Source organism: Leptonotus elevatus, chromosome 6 (genome assembly GCF_054856555.1).
Source record: "Leptonotus elevatus isolate MCC_2025b chromosome 6, RoL_Lele_1.0, whole genome shotgun sequence".
Classification (NCBI taxonomy): Eukaryota; Metazoa; Chordata; class Actinopteri; order Syngnathiformes; family Syngnathidae; genus Leptonotus; species Leptonotus elevatus.
In genome coordinates, this window is record NC_141244.1 from 15,552,657 (window position 1) to 15,570,305 (window position 17,649).

Sequence of the window (17,649 nt, forward strand, 5' to 3'; positions counted from 1 at the left end):
GGTGGAATTAAGACAAAATTCGACTTTCCCCCTTCTAAAAAAGAGCTTGAATGACCTGCCATAAGATAATATGGCTTCCTTATACCGTACATCCTGTGAGACTCCCAGGAATTCCGCTTTGATTGCTGCACATCCTCCCAGTTGCTCCAGTAACTTGGCCATAAAAAAGGCGGACTCGTCTGGAGCATTTGGAGTGGCGTGCAATAAAGCGTCTGAGAACCAAGGTTATTAACTGCGACGAGAAAGGAGGCTTGCAAAACAAGAGGTGCTGCACCATTGAAGGCTGCGGCTCGCCTTGGTGCAGCATCGGCCCGCCAAGCTCTTGCAGGAATATTCTGGATTGTTTTTGTTTTTTTCAGCCTTGTTGCTGCTGTGACGCAGTGGAAGGTCTTGCCGCTTTCGTCCACCGGAGGGCGCTCCACCGATCAATGTCAATGCCGTTTGATTCTTTCAGATTAAAGACAAGCTAAGGACTTCGTTCAAGGTAAGCACATGATATCATCACCATGTGTTGGTTGCATATTTCATCTCTCAATTTAGGATGTTCTCAGGAAATAAAAAAGTATTATTGAGCGAATTGCAACATGCAGATTGTGGCTCAAGATTGTGCAAAGAAGGTTATGGCCTCGTTAACAACATCCAATTTTCCCACTTTTAATCTCAACCACAAAATTAGTGTTGCATTCGGTTAGTATTAATTTGTGAGTGATATTACGATATTATCATTATGATGTGTATCATTTGACATTTATTTCTGTGGCAAGTCAAGACAAAGTAACAGACGTGTAATGAGTCAAAATAATCCATTGCAAGAGATAAAACCAAATTATCAAAAGCTAATCATCCATCACAAAATGACGCCTTAACTACTCTCGATTAAAAATAAATAAATAAATCAAGTAATACATGCAAGTGGCAGTGCACACATTTGGTTTAAATACATTTGCGTTTGTAAGATTGCATCTTTGTGCAATGTGTAAGATGTGTGCAATAAACAAAACACGTTTATTTTATTTTTAAGGGTTCAAATTAAACGGCACAGCCATTAAACAAAATATAGCAATAAAACAAGTAATGGCATGGTTCCCCTCTTCAGTCATCAGTCTAATTTTCCCAAGAATTTCCCAATATTTTACTAATTCAGGGTCTGTAAACTTTGAGCTACGTTTCCACATTTTCAAAATTGTGGACCCTAAAACATGTAAACTACGGCTGTAATGTTATCGAGTACCTATACGCCATATTAAGAAAGAAAAGAAAGAATAAAAAATCGATGTCATGCTAAATCATTTGAAAAAAATTAATGAAAGTAATATCAACAAAAGTCACATTTATTTTGTGTTTTTCTGAGCATTTTTTTCCTAAATCGTACATACGCACACAATCAAGTTCAGCTGGAGAAAGTAGGCCTAGTTATTATTTTTGAATCAATAATTTACTTTGTCCACCTGCTTTTTATAAATAAAGTATCCTTTAAAAGTAGTGGGTCAATAATAATAATAATAATAATAATAATAATAATAATAATAAAACATTTTACAAAGTTTTCATTGTGTTTTACCAAAACAACCCAATTTTCTTGTTTGTTTTTTGTGCATGAAAACGTGTTGTTTTGTACACAACAACCCAAGAAGCGGGTCAAAATGACACGTTTTTTTAGGACCATTTGGGTCAAGTCGACTCAAATTTAGTGAACAGGCCCAGTTTTAAAAGTAATTATAATAACGTTTGTTTAATACAAAATCGTTTACGAATAAAATGAAACAGAAAAAAAATACTACAAAATAATAATAATAATCAGCAACAGAACGCAAACGGAACTGTGGTTACGATTTTTTTGTGAAAATCATTTTCAGAATGATTTCCTGTATTATGTTTAACAGGGTGTTACAGAATAATCTACGTTAATGTTTAAACAGGCCTATAACGTCTGTGTATGCCACAATATCATATTTCGTTGCACATAATAACTGTTTAAATATTTTAAAGATTTCGATGTGCATTCACTATATCTTGTCTTTTGGTTTTCTATAATATATTACGCTCTAAAACGGGTTAAAAACAACCCAAATATGGGTTAAAAATTGACCGATGTTTTACATATATGACCCAACTTTGAGTCAAGAAATGGGTATTTTAGTGTAAAACAACTAATAAATATCAGATCCTTTAATTGGGTCAAAAAATTTGTCATTTTGTATAAAACAACCCAGAAAATTGGGTCAAATTCACCCATAAAGTGGATCAGTCCATTTTTGGTCCATAATTGGGTTACTTTTGACCCAACTATTTTTTACAGTGTAATGCAACTTGTATGTGAGTCATTGTTGAGTGCTTACAAATGCAGTCCAAGCCTTACACATTGAAGGATGAATTTCCATCTATTAAGAACGGCACATGAGGCCAAATGTAGCAGTGGAAGCGTCAGAAATGATGAGCGCGCCACAAAAACGGGGTCAAGAGTCCCAGTGGAAGACATTGAGGACCTTTTGGAAGTATGATGCACCGTGATGCACCTTTACTGCTCCCTTTTTTACAATGCTGTAAAAGCGGCCATAAAGCAATGCATTGTACAAGACTGTTTGCAGCTTTCAGCTGCCTCACTTGCTCAACTCCTCTTCGCCGTGCATGCGCCGAGGATGTGCTCACGGTTCAACATCTCCTCATTCAAATGATATTTTACCCATAATCCCCTATGCGTGTGCAAACCTCCCCCTCCTCTTTTTTTTTTTGCACTTTTCCTGACTTAACCTAAACCGAAATATACGACACAGTGAAGCAGGCTGTTCGGACTGGGAGGAGTCTGCAGCCGCCTGCTCTTTTAATTGGCTGCGGGCTCCAGTGAGAAGCGTGAGTATGGCTAATTATTCAGCAATGTTTTGCACAAGAAATGTCGGGCAGAATGGGCGATCTTCACCCTAGCACAGCCATGACATGCCCCAACAACCAGGCTGCCAATCCCTTTTTTGTGGACTCGCTAATCAACGTGAGGGGCGATGCCGGCTCGTATTACCACAGCAACGGCGTCTATCTGCCACCGGAATACTCCTACGGGCTCCAGGCTGGCTCGTCCTGCTTCCCCGGCATCGCTAAGCGCAGCGAGGGGAGCGCTCCGAGCGGCATCCCGCCTTCCGCGCCCTACGCTCCGGGCATGGAGACGTGGCTGGAGGCGTCTCGCTCCTGCAGAGTGGAGCAGCCCGGCGGCCAACATGTCCCCCAGCAGTGCTCCTTCTCCACCGCCATCAAGGAGGAGAACGCCTATTGCCTGTACGAATCTGAGAAATGCCCCAAAGCAGCCACGGTGGAGGACATCTCCTTCTCCGGAGCGTCGTGTCCGCCCACAGGCGGCAGCACCGTGCCGGTCCCCGGCTACTTCCGCTTGTCGCAGACCTACGCCTCCTCCAGGCTTTACCACGAAAGCCACCCGAGCGTGAATAACTTCCCACCGCAGAGACCTCCCCGTGCGCCCGCGCAGCCGGCTCCGCTCGCGCCGGAGAGAAGCGAGGAGGCGACCGCGTCCGAGCCCTGCAGCGCCCCGGCGGGAGAGGACCACAGCCGGCTGTCATCCGACGATGGCTCGTCGTCCCCGGAGCCTGTCGATGCATGTGGCGTGGAGTGTGAGGAAAAGCCCCCAAAAGGTGCATTGCGACGACAAAAGGCACATGTGCATTGTGTGGATTATTTATTTGTATCTAAAAATGGAAAGCAGTAAATTTACATATAAAATTAACAACAACGTCACTGCTGTGAATAATACCACGCACGTTGTTCAACAAGCTTAATGTGTTTTTGTGTTGCAACAGGATCCAAACTAGACCATTTTTTTTTCAACACCCACAAGACAGATACACAGACACAAGTCCTATTGTGTCACTATTCGATCTTGTGGCTTGCCTTAGAAGACTTCCAGGGTTATAGGGTTAGTGCATGTGAGGGCTTTTACGTTTATGTCTTAATAAAGGAAGAGTTTGGAATCGTTCATTCGTGAACTGCTGGGTCAAAAACACAGCAAATTGGGTTCAAATTAGACCGAAATTCTAACGTGGGTCCCACTTTCTGGATTGTTTTGTAGAAAGCAACCTTTTTTGTTGTTGTTCAGAACAACCTCCCCAAAAATGGTTCACAAAACAACCCAAATTGGACCGACCTGTTAACTTGGGTCAATTTGACCCAAATTTCTGTTTTGTACAAAACAACCTTTTTAAAAAAAAAAAAAAAAAAATTTTTTTAATTATTTATTTATTTATTTTTTACAGAACTCCCAAAAATTGGTTGTTATGTACAAAACCCAAATTTGGGTCAAAAATTTGACCGACCTGCTAACTTGGGTCAATTGCTGTTATTTATAAAAAACATTTTTTAATTTTTTTTAAATGGGTTGTGCTGTACAAAAACACCCAAAGTTGAATCACATTGACCCAATAGCAGGTCGGTCCAATTTTTTACCCATGCATTCATTTTAAGCGTGTGGGCGTAGAAAGTTTGCTTAAATTTGCGAGGATGGATACAGAGCTATACAGGCATATGATGTGGTATGCTTTGGATCCCTGCATGGTTCCCTTCCAAGCAGACGAAAATGATAGAAAAACATAATTTGCAGGACAAATGATGTAACATTTAATATCCAATGTTCCATAATAGCCAAAAGATCACATCGCAAACACACGTCATTCCCTTCGAAAATGACGCAATTTCCATTTTGCACCTTCGTAACATTGCCCACCTGTTGCCTCACCCCGCGCCGTGCATTTTATTCCACAGATGCTGTCAAAATGGTGAGTCCGGCTAACTGGATGACCGCCAAGAGTGGCAGAAAAAAACGCTGTCCCTACACTAAGCACCAAACTCTGGAGCTGGAGAAGGAGTTCCTGTTCAACATGTACCTGACCAGGGAACGGCGGCTGGAGATCAGCCGCTGCGTGCACCTCACCGACAGGCAAGTGAAAATCTGGTTCCAGAACAGGAGGATGAAACTGAAAAAAATGAGCCGGGAGAACAGGATTCGGGAGCTGTCCGGGAACTTCGCTTTCTCCTGAGACTTGGCGGACTCGTCATCATCTCCATCCCAGCCGACTGTGAGATTAAGAAACAGGACCCTCGATAGGCTACTAGGCTAACTTATTGAATGTTATTATTTCTGCTTTTCATCGTCGTGGATGTGTATTTATATAAATGACGTTTGTAACCGTTGTGTTTGAAATGTTCAAAATGTGAACGCAATGTATATGTACATAATGTATAGTTAAAGCCTCGCTATGTGCATGCAGAATTATACCCCCTTCAGTGTTACATTGAGAAATTAATGAATATTTGCACACTTTTGCTGGTCAACGTAATAATAATAAAAAAAAAAATCTTACAAATGCTTTACTTCATTGACAAAGTATGACCTTTTATGGGCTGGTTAACATTTTGGGAAATTTGTGTTTACCAATAACCCAATGTTAAACTGCATCGAATTCCCAATGGCAAAGTGTTAGAATAAATCTTCGATGATAGGCTAATTCCTAATGGCACAATCTCAAAATCTATTTCAATTGCTTATGACATAATGTTGTTTTGTTGTTGTTGTTGTTATTATTATTATTTTTTAATTATTATTAATATTATTGTTGTTGTTGTTGTTGTTGTTATGTTACGGTAACAGTGACACAATTCATATCTTCTTCTTTTTTTTTTTTTTTTTTTAGTACAGCTGTGCTCATGAGTTTACATACCCTGGCTGACTTTGTGAAATATTAGTTATTTTCTCCCCCCAAGGAAAATAAAGCTAATGACTGAAAGGGGACCGTCTATTTTTCTTTAATGACTGAGCTTTTCCAAACTGCGTTATGGTTAAACTTGATTGCCAAAACAACAACAACTGATCCTTCAATATTTTGTTTCTAGAATGGTACACATCTTGACAATGTTGCCAGAGTATGTAAACATACGCGCACAACTGCAATTCCTTATGTGTTTTGCCACAATTAAAAAAATATATATTTTAATTCCAAAATAACACAAGCAATGCATATGCTATAGTAACTAATTTCAGTGACACAATGTTAAAGTCTCTCTCGGCATAATGCTAAAATGCATTTTCATTCAATGACTCCAGTTAAAATTTATGTTATGGAAACAAACAATATCCAAATGTTACAGAGCACAATGCAAATTAATTTGTTATAGTAAGTCCCACTGACACGGTATTAAAATGCATTTGAATTCCCATTTAGTCCATGCATGTTGAAATAGCCTAAAGTCACGGTAACGGAAGTGACAAAATGTTAAAATCCATTTTTGGTCATTCCTGATGACACAATGTTATAATCCATCTTTTTACGTGAATTAATTACTAAAGGCACAATGTAAAAATGCAATCCATTTGCAACAATTTGCTTACTTCCTTATGGCACAATGATAAAATGCATACGTTATACTCCCAGTGACAAAACGTTAAAATGCTTTTTAAATTCTCAATGAATCAATGTTTAAAAGGCATACTTTCCATGACAAAATGTAAAAATCCATTTTTATTGTAAATCCTAGATAAAATGTCTATTCTCCTAATGACACAATTATAATGTTATAGGAACTTATATTGGAAAATTGGTTTAAAAAAAAAGAAGCTTCTATAAAAATCCCATTGACGCCATTTTGATCCCCATCGTAACATGCTGGTAACTCCCGTATAGTGCCACAATGTTAAAATGCATGTGATTTGCTCTAATCCAACGTGAAGTGCGTCTGTTGTAATTCCCAAGGACACGTTATATGCTGAAGTGCATCTTTTCGAGTGGTGCAGCAGCAGCAGACAACAAGAGGAGAAGAGCGGGGCTGTGGAGTGGTTTAGGTAGTCTCATGTTGTTGGGCTGTATGTGACTTCCGTCCCACAACAGGAAACTGCCTTGATTACCTCAGTAAAAACTCGTCGCATATTGTGAAAAGTGACTTTCTATTCATTAGCCGTTGTACTTATCAATAATTTGGCAGCAAGCAAATAAAACGCATTACTCCCACAAGCGCCACATAATGTTTTATTGTTGTGCGTAAAAGCAATCCGCGGTATTAATTAGACCCCTCTGTGGGGTTTGTCACAGTGACGTAGCCTAACGTCCATTTAGCCAGCTATTTTTGTTTTTATTTATTTCTTTTAATTCACGACTGCGATTTAAGAGAAGCCAACTGAATGGGCATTGTTTGCAAAGAAGAAGGTTCCAGGCGGAGGAAGAGAGCCCAGACAAGGCCTCGGTTATGATCATTGCAGTCTGCCAGTTGCCTCGCCGTAGGAAACGCCGGATGCGTCTGCTTTGCGCCTCAGAAAGGACACAAAGGCCCGGCTTTATTGGGGGATATTTAGCTTAGACAGCCAGGTTGTAACCTTAAGAAAAACAACCCCAATTGCCCGTGATAAAAGAGGCCATTATGGCACCCAAATAACCTCGCCCTACTTTCCTGTGCACGCGCGTTTTTTTTTTTTTTTTTTGGGATGAGCCCAAAGAGAGCATGAAGCCTGCACGGGCATCTTGGAAAGTGGCCCTGGAGCCTGGACGTGTTTTGCTATCATAAATCCAAACGAGCCCGAGCTTGCTTTAATAGCATTTTACCACTGATTGTTTATTTGTTTTTGTAGTAAAAATTTTATTCAGAATATTATATTTATTTTCTTCATATGCATACATTAAAAAACTACTTCAAAAATATTTTTGCCTTAGTTCCCTTTTTCCCCCCCAATGAGATTTCCTAACTTGTACATAACCTTTAAATGCCTGTGAGCGCTTAACCGAGGCCAATTAATAACCCTATTAGATGTTAATGAACTCCTATTTATTTGCAGCGACGTCTCACTAGGAAGCTTAAAACGTTACAAGCGCACAAAACCAGCGCGCTCCATTAATAAATAAAGATCTCTTGACAAAAATCATAACGTTTATTGCTTATAAAAGCGAATAGTAACTAGCGCGGGCAGCCCCAATAAAGGCGAGGGAATTTGCTATTAAAATATGGTGGTGAAAAGGGTGCCTATTGAGTTGAGAAGCAGCAGCAGCAGCAGCACAGCAGCAGCAGGCTGATTTATTATTTATTGTTCTGTCCCACGGTCACGTGTTCAGGGCGCCCTATCCTTGCGTGGACAATGTTCACCGCGTCCAACTTGCATTGAGCGGCCAGGCTGGTGCACGACGAGGCGCAATATCACGCAATGACACGCCACTTTGCAGGATTATAACAGGATTTGGTGTATTTCTCCTTTTTTTTTTGTGCGTGTTCTTGTTCCTGTCGCCGTTGCCATGTCGACGCTGAGCTACTACGCGGACGCCGGTGTTGTCCCCGAGCTGCAGGAGGATGTGCCGGCGAGGTTCCCGTCAGCAGCTGCAGGGGTGGAGCAGGCGATGCTCGCCGAATATGGCGGACAGGAAGCTTGCCCTTTGCAGAAATCGGCTATTTTTGGCGCGTCTTGGGGTCCCATCTCGGCGCACCCGCCCAACACCGCCGCCCCGACTTACATCCATCACCACTACACCAGCAGCGGGGACGGCGATGGCATGTTCGCGCGCTCCTGGGCCCTGGAACCCGTGTCGGCGCCCCTGTGCCTGACCGGACTACCGTCGACCGCCGCCATGCATTACGAGATCAAACCCGAGCCTCTCATTGGGAGTGGCGAGTGCACAACTTTGGAGACGCACACCCCTCTTTTGTCTGACGCCGAGAGCGCCGCGGCCCTGGCGGAGGTCCCCTGCGAGAGCACGTCCACGTCCAAGCCGCCCGGGAATAGCCCATCGGCCGGGGACAGAAGGGAGATAGACGCCAGTAAGATGACTTCTTTTTGTCTTCTCATGTTGCCTCCACTTCAGTGAAGAGAGGCTTGACGTACAGGCCCTGACTAAAATTGGCTGCAGTTTGAGCAAAAATGCTAAATAGTAGCTTGCATTTTTCCTTCTCACACAATGTTAAAATCCATTGTGCACTGTGCATCATGTAGATTAGTTTAAGGCTGCAAATTTCCCAATTAATCAATTTTTTTAGAGCAATATCCCAAAATGTAATACTGTATTAAACTGCGCCACATTTACACTGACAAAGTGTTCAAATTCATCTATAGGCTAATTCCCTATACGTTTAAATGCATATAGCTCCCAAATATGCAAATGCATTTGAATTCCCGTGCAACGACACCGCATGATCCCAGACACAATGCAGCGTTTGCACAAATAAAATCACTTGCTGTGCATACCTCGTTCTTATCGCACAGGGGTTTTCAAACGGCGGCTCGGGGCCAAAAATGGTCCAAATAAATTTTGTGTTGGGCCCAGGAATGTTGTGTTAAGTAATTATCAAGCAGTATACATTATCCGGTTTTCTTTTCTTTCTTTCTTTCTTTTTTCTCATTTCAGTGTTGACAATACACTCAATAAGAGGTTCAGCATAACCTAAACATATTTCTTTTCATTGTATGGAGAATCCCTTTTGAGTGCTATAGAACCCATTCTTATAGTTGGTAACCGATGGCAACAAATTTTATCCAAATTGTTTTTGAATATAAATCCTATTGTAAACAACTCTATGGTGCAATATAGAATCATTAGAACTGTGACCTTTAACCCCAGTGGTGTACAATGTTGTGATGTAGGGGCACAATAGAACCTCTATCACCTCTATTAGTGTATTATTAATTTATACTATAGGGATCAGACTGATACCAGGTATTGGTATACTCGCGATTGCAAACAATACCAATATTGGCCACCCTTTTGTGGCTGTTTGAAGGAGAAAGTAGAAATTAGAAGTATATAACATTGCCATTAATTTCGTGCAATTTTAAGAAAAATGCTAAATTTGGATATAGCCTATATATCTGTCTTCTTGGGGGAACATTTTGTGTATGAAAAAGTAACATCGGTATCCGGGACTACTAGAGTTGTGCTCGTACTGGTATTGATCTGGAAAAAAAAAAGTTGTATCGAACATCCCTAGTTTTCATGTGGGACCCAAAAAGTCTCTTTTAGCACTTTTCACAGGGAGTTTACGTTGATAGACAACGTTTGATATTTTTACTTAAGACAAAAAAACAAACAAAAAAACATAAGAATGCATTTGAAAAATGTCCTAAAATGGCTGCCGAAAAAAATGTGATAAAAAACAAAACAAAACAAAAAAACTACGCTTTATTTCTTATTATTTTATCAGCAAAACCACTCCGATACAAAATTTAAACAATGATAAAAAGCAGCACGATGCCTTATTTGTGATCGTGTGCACGCAGACAACCCGTCGTCCAACTGGCTCCATGCGAAGCCCACCAGAAAGAAGCGCTGCCCCTACACAAAGCACCAAATCCTGGAACTGGAGAAGGAGTTTCTGTACAACATGTACCTTCCGCGGGACCGCAGATACGAGGTGGCCAGACTGCTCAATCTGACCGAGAGACAAGTGAAAATCTGGTTCCAGAACCGCAGGATGAAGATGAAGAAAGACAACAAAGACCGGCGGAGAGACAGTTAAGTGGCAGAATAATACTCATTCGAGCTGTGCGATGGGTGGGTTGGGGGGGGGGGTCCTGGGGGGTTCTGTCCTTATTATTCTCAACTGTTGTTGTCTATAGTTTGTGTTGTTAAATAATGTTGGATTCGTCTATCTCATGTGTGTTTGGTAAAGTGAACTAGACGATTTGTTGTTTTTTTAATGCATGAAAAAAAAATCCTCGACTACCTGAATGTCTTTCAGCTACCTATTTGCAATGTTTACATTAATTATTATTTTTTAGATGCTCTTTAGGTGTCCTCTAATTGTGAAAGCAAAATGCACATTCAACAGAAATCGTTGTAGGTCATTTTTTAACAGTATGTAGGGAATTGTAATTATTTTGTATTATTATTTTTTTTATTATGCTTAATGTAATGCATTTTTAGAAAATGTACAATAGTCAACCAAAATTGACCGCTCTTATAATGTATTGTTCTGTTCGCCCAAAGACGTATTTTAATTATTTCTATAAATAATTACGTGACTGAACTGAAAAAAAAAGAATGTATTAAAAAGAATCGAAAAACAAATGTTGATTTTGTTTTTGTTTATTTGCCACTTAATTTAAGATTTAAGTCGACTAATATTTATTCAAATATGAATAATAATGACAATGATAATACAAATAAAAACCTAAAATGCAACTGAAGACGTAATTTCTAATTCCGATGAAATATTTTCCAGGGACAGAAACTTGTACGATAAAAAAAAAAAAATGGGCCATGTGAAACTAATTTATTACAAATCTAATTATGTGTAAAATTTAATTTGGTTTGATCCTAGCGTGTTATTTGTTGTCTGGGCCTTTAAACGCCCCGCAGCGGTGATGTCCCCTCCGCCATAAAGCGCAATGGCGGCAATCGCATTGTGGACTGTTTATAAGGTGTGAAAAGAGCAAAGCATGTCGAGACTGCGTGACAGCAGTAAAGCACACATTTCCAATGAGCCTCGGCCGAATATGGAAGATTGCTAGAAGATAGGCCGTCGACACACACACACGCACACGCCCACACACACCCACACACACACACACACTGGGGGATCAGAAGACTAATTACTTTACGACCATCGTCTAACAATTAGACAGTCGTGATGTAGTAACGTCTTTTCTTTTCGCCCCCCCACCCCCCATTTTTTGTTTTTGTTTTGTTTTGTTGTTGCAGCGATAACGTACACACACATACGCACACTCTGTACATGTGTAATAAAAAGAACGCCAAAATATATGACGTCAGTTGGTGAACGGCTTTAAATGTAAGCAATATATTTGGAGTAATTAAAAACGAGATCCAAAATTGTTACACGAATAATTTTGGTTGAGCTAATAAGTCTTGCTACGCTAAAACGCCCAGCAGGCGGCGGCAGCGGCTCACTGGGATTGGCTACGTCGTCCTGCTGGGTGATGCGTTCATGAACATCATGGAATTGGCGATTAAACATTTAGAGCGGAGAGGGGTTGTACACATTTTTTTCTTTAAGGACCGCGTGCAGATAAAATGAAGGATGTATTAGCCACTTACATCTCCACAGCAAATATAAAAAGTCTACACACCCCTATTGAAATGCCATTTTTTTGTGATATGAAAATGAGATCAAGATTAATAATTGCGCAAAAATAAATTGAAAAAAATCCCGTCGTTAATGTGACCAATAAGTGCACAACTCAATTGAAATTTTTAGAGAGGGGTAGTAAAAATAAACTACTGTGATAATGTGGTTGCAAAAGAATGCACACCCTCATAACTGTGAAGTCGCTGTGTTCAGAATTAACTTATCACATATCACATTCAAACTCTTTTAAAATTGTCTCTGATAAACCCCAAATGAAATCCAACCTGTTCTCATAGGCTTTTCCTGGCATTTGATTTCTTCCGAATTGAAACCTAAGGGTTTTCTGCTAACACTGACTGGCATGTCGAACTGTTTACAATTCCCCCAACTTTCACTAAGACCTCAATTTCCAGATGAAGAAAAACAAAAGCATGACTGAAGGTGTGGTGTTGTTTTGGTGACGAGCAGTGTACTTTTTGAAATTATGGCCAAAAACTTCAAACTTGTTTTCATTTGATGTAACAAAATGTGTTATGATACACAGTATTTGTGCAGGGAGTAAAATACTGTAAATGTTTGTTGTTGTTTGTTATTTGATTATCTCATGGTCTAGAAGGTTTTTTTTTCATATAAATTATTTTAATTATGACTTTAAAAAGTGTAAAAAGTAGGTTCGTTAGAGAGACAACATGTGTTTTGATTTGCGTAAAAAGTGGGTTTGTGTCGATGTCATGTAGAACACTGTCGTAAAAAAACGAGGACCGAACCCTAACCCTGAAGGTAGTAATACGTTCCACCAGCTCCTAATGCAATGTGTTAGCAAAAAAAAAAGAAGAAAAAAAAAGAAGAAAAAAAGAAGAAAAAAAAGGAATCTGTTAGAAAAAAATCCCATCCATGAACAGCTGAAATATATTTAGAGTTACTTTAAATGGTGGCAGTGTGCTGACTCCTATTTAACATAAGTTTGAATGTGATTTGTGAATTCTGACCACAGCCACATTCCAGTTATAAGAGGGTGTGCACACTTGTGCAACCACAATATTCCACTTTTATAATTTTTACTTCACCTCAGACATCTCAAACAAAAATTGGTAAAATTCTCAATACCGTTGTATAGGTTAAAGGTCACATTCAAAGTGGAAAAAGTTTTGAAGTGTTTTATATTGATGCCATTGTTTTAATATCACAAAAGCATGGCCTCTAAAGAGATATGCAATGATGTCATTACGTTTTTAGCCCTTGAAAATCCCTTTGTAGGTATTAGGGATAGGGAGTACTTTCAAAACCTATGACAAAATACACATTTTTACATAGGGAAAACAAAATCGGTTGCCATCAAACAAATATATCACGAAAAGAAAGTTATGATGATCTGGTCTGAATTTGCTCACAATTTTACTTACTCAGTGTGAATTCTGGATTTGTTTAGTCAAACACAAAGACATGCTGTTGTATGCATGGCAACAGGTGGATAAACCGCTCCATTGTACCTTCTGCCATCTAGTGGAAGATTCTTGCGAAAGTCACGTGACCAAACTCAGAATTCAGGCGACCCGTGACAGTCGTTACATGACCCCTGAACAACTGTGATGTCATTTTCAGTCGATAGCAAGTGGCGAAATGGCCGCCCCCTGACATGGATAAAAACAGGTGGATTTTGCTGCTTAATTCATATTCCACAACGCAATGTTAATCAGAATGCCGTGTTTATATTATTGGGGGTGTACAGAACATATTATTGTAAAGACCATTTTTGACCTGACTTCCCCTTTAAGCAAAATGAGGAAAATCCTTTACATTTTAATTGCAGAAATTTAATTAGCATCTTCAAAAACTCCTTACAGATCATGAAATTTCATTTGGGATTCAAAAGGAGAAAGATATTTTGGCATTAAAAAGTGAAAAATATCTCTTAAAAACTTTTTTGTTGTAGTTGTTTGAAACAATATTACCTTTTAAATCATAACAACTACCGATACCAATAATTCAATACTCATATCAGCATAATTGAATTTCAAAATGCAATTACCATTATTGATCAGACTATATAAAAATGACGCATGAATATATAACTAACTGACAGTGCCAATCAAAACTGCATATTACTGTCTTCGTAAAGATTTTTTCAATGCGGCTTGTATTGGATCTCAATATGTAATATTATGCTCACATATTGCATTTTTATGGAAATCACAAAGCACATTGACACTTGCATGTAATGAACACGGAGTCAAAATGTGCTGCCCTGCCACTGCCCCTCTATTGCACGTACAGTATCTTATAACTTGGGGCGCTGGGGATTAACATTAAATCCTCATGTAGACATTTGTTAAGTGTTTCTGGTCCTGCCCTTTATCATAGGCGCTAGGCAGGATAAAATTTTTAGCAAGATGTCGCTCGCGATGACCTTGTCGGCCCCCGGCCAATTCATCAGAGCTCTTTGACAGCAGCCCTGAGATATCTGGCAAGTGGGAGTCCATTTATCTACTGTACAAACCCTTGTCATCTGGTCCGATCAAAGCCCATGTGGACTTTGAGCTTGCTTGCTGAACTTATAAGGCATTTTCATTCAATGCATGCAACTATGTAAACAGCATTCACAAAACGTTTATTTCAATCAGCAGAGAGAACATGATAGGAAGGAGCAATGTTGCTGGCTTGAACATGCAATGTGTTGGTCATCACCTTTTAGTACCTCCAACGTGCTTGTGTCGTTAAACTTGCTACATGAGCCAATGAAGTGCCCAGTAACTTCTGGGAGGGATCCAAATCCCCCCCCCCCCCACCACCCACCACCCAATGGTTCAGTCTTATAGTTTAAAGTGAATATCACGTTAGTAAGTGAAGATTAGAATTTAGAATAGAGTTTAGATTACAATTAAGCTTGTTAGTATGTTTTAAAATCCAGTACAGACATTTTTTTTAGTTTTCAAGTACAGTAGACACTCTTGAAGCAGTTGGGACAAAATAACCCAATTTGAATCGAAAAGGGACTGACCCACTACGTGACCCAATTTGTGGGGTCGTTTTTCAGTAAGAAAGTGTTTTGGTCCTGTATATTCTTCTTTTGTATTATTATTATTATTTGTTAACACAAATTGGGTTATTTTTGACCCAGCAGTGTATTATCATATCCATAAAAAATAACCCAAATTGGGTTAAACAGGGACCAACCCAGCCTTTTGGGTTAAATAAATAGCCTGAACCACACTCTTAATACTGCAGTATTGAAAATAACCCAATTTTGTTTAAAAAAAAGAACAATTTGGACCGAGATGCTAATTGGGCCATTTTGACCCAATTTGTGGGTTGTTTTGTTCAAAACAACACATCTTTTGTACAAAACAAGCCCAATGAAATTGACATGTTTTGATATAAAGCAACCCAAGGTTGGGTCAAATTGACCCAAGTAATGGGTCGGTTATTGATGACCCAGCAGTTTTAAGGGGGCAAAAATTTGGTTGAATAACCCACAACACAACATAATTTGTTTGTGTCGTGGGTTATTCGTTTGACCCAATTTTTAGGGTTAAAATATAACGGAAAAAGTTGGGGTGTGACACAATTTGGGTTATTTTTTTACGCAGCTGTTTTTAGAGTGTACATTTTTTAAGTGCAATTCAGTGGTACAGTATTTAGCATTTAAGTACAGTATACATTAGTATTTTACCTTTAAGTCTATTTTTATTTATTCAACTTACTGTAAATGTAATGTAAAATACATTGTAATCACATGTCCAAACATAATGTTACACTTGTTTACAAATATACATATACTTTAGCAATATTTTGTTGCCGGTCATGATGGTGCATGCATTGTATTTGGAGAACCGAGTATTTTTTTGAGCTGGTATTTGGTGTAAAAAAGTTTGACGTCACATTGTCCATTACAAAATAAAGCGCATCTCAATTCAATTTTTCAATTTTATGAATTCAGTGGTTGGACTCGATTGCTTCTGAATTGGTACACTTTGAAGTTCAACAAAGTTTTTTAAAGTTCGAACCATCACGCTAGTCAGCAAATCTTGCATGCCTGTGGCTTAGTGAGTGAGCATCTCAAATAATTACATTTTATAGGTCATGATGTCCCAAAACAGAAGGGTAACAGTGAGGCCAAAGGGGGAAAAGTGTGATTGTAAACATGAAACCAGGAAGAAACTGTCGGAAAGTGGTACCGTCTGCCCTGGCTGATCACAGCTACAGAGACATTACATTGTTTTTAATTATCATGAAGATTGTCGCTGACATGTTTGCGACGAGACTCGCCTCCCAGGCGTACAGTGCAATCCTGCCTCTGCACTGCCAACAGTCAAGTCAAGTCATCTTTATTTCTATAGCGCTTGTCATCAAAGTTAATGCTGAGTACGCAATTTGGTGATTTGTAAGCATCCTGATCCAAAGCATACCACATCGTGTATTTGAGTTGTTGTTAGAGTGGTTTAACTTATTTATACAATTGTATAAAAATATAATAAAAAGTGTGATGCATGAATTATTGTTGTTGCTCCCATGTCACACATCATTGAAAGCTGAGTAATTTTCTTTTATTATTCTTTTTTTTCCCCAGATTATTTTTATTTAAACACTTATATTATGGAAATGACAAAATGTTAAAATATTGCTAAAAGATTACCTGTACAGTCAATAAAGATTTTTGTGAGTTTCAATCTGGAAATGTTTCTGCTTTATTTGCTGTGGAGGGGGTAAAATGTCCATGAATGTAAACAACATGGCTAAACAACTTCCCAAATACATTTTGTTTGATTTTAGGCTCCTTTTTACATGATTGATTAATTCCAATTTTACTGCTAGTAAAACCAAAAATTAGCATCAGCATTAGAACAGTTTTATAGTTATAATGTTTTGATTTGTTCATCAACAATATGAACTAATTATAGTGAATTCGTTAGTTTGGAATACTCACACACTGCTGTGAAAACTGCTTCCGCCATGTTTGTAGTTTAGTCTTGGCATCATTAGCGCTAGCATGTGTTTTAAAAAAAAAAAAACACTGAGCGCGATAAAACCAAGTGTAAACCCTTAAAGCTGGAAACTGTCTGAAACACACACACGCACGCACGCAGGCACACACACGCACACACACGCACACACGTTCAAATCTGTTTTCCAGCTTGAATGGCCCTCCTCCGTCTTATTTGATTTTCCCTCTCAGGCAACAATATGCTTTGAAATATGCTGCAAAAGCTCCAAAAGCACATTTACTTATTGTAACTAAGAACCTCAATAACGCCTCACAATGTCATACTTTGTAAACAAGCCAGTAAATAATCCAGTAAAAAGCTCTAAAGGACGAATGGGACAACCTCATGTTGTTTTTGCAATTGTTTATTTGCCACGGAAGCAGATCACACTCACAGCACAAAATATGCACATTCATATTTTTTTTCTGACATCCTCCCAACGGGCCACGTTGGCCTTGTTGCTTCCCAGATGTCTCGTGTTGTTTGGGAACTGATGACCAACAAAAGACGTGCACTTTAATATTCATAAATATCATCAAAATATATATATTTGTAATCTCCAATGTAACTTGCAAATTGTTACAAATCTTAAATGTTGAATCCCTTTTTTTTT

General features: G+C 39.0%; 2 protein-coding genes across 2 annotated transcripts; both read left to right on the top strand.

Annotated features, from left to right (window-relative positions):
* The first annotated feature begins 294 nt into the window (after positions 1–294).
* On the top strand, positions 295–5,847 carry hoxa10b (homeobox A10b). The gene is made up of 3 exons (XM_086078526.1): positions 295–484; positions 2,390–3,638; positions 4,762–5,847. Exons 2-3 carry the CDS (start codon positions 2,891–2,893, stop codon positions 5,034–5,036), a joined length of 1,023 nt encoding a protein of 340 aa, XP_085934652.1. The 5' UTR covers positions 295–484; positions 2,390–2,890; the 3' UTR covers positions 5,037–5,847.
* A 2,305-nt stretch (positions 5,848–8,152) lies between these two features.
* On the top strand, positions 8,153–10,494 carry hoxa9b (homeobox A9b). The gene is made up of 2 exons (XM_086078679.1): positions 8,153–8,790; positions 10,244–10,494. Exons 1-2 carry the CDS (start codon positions 8,271–8,273, stop codon positions 10,480–10,482), a joined length of 759 nt encoding a protein of 252 aa, XP_085934805.1. The 5' UTR covers positions 8,153–8,270; the 3' UTR covers positions 10,483–10,494.
* The last annotated feature ends 7,155 nt before the right edge of the window (positions 10,495–17,649 follow it).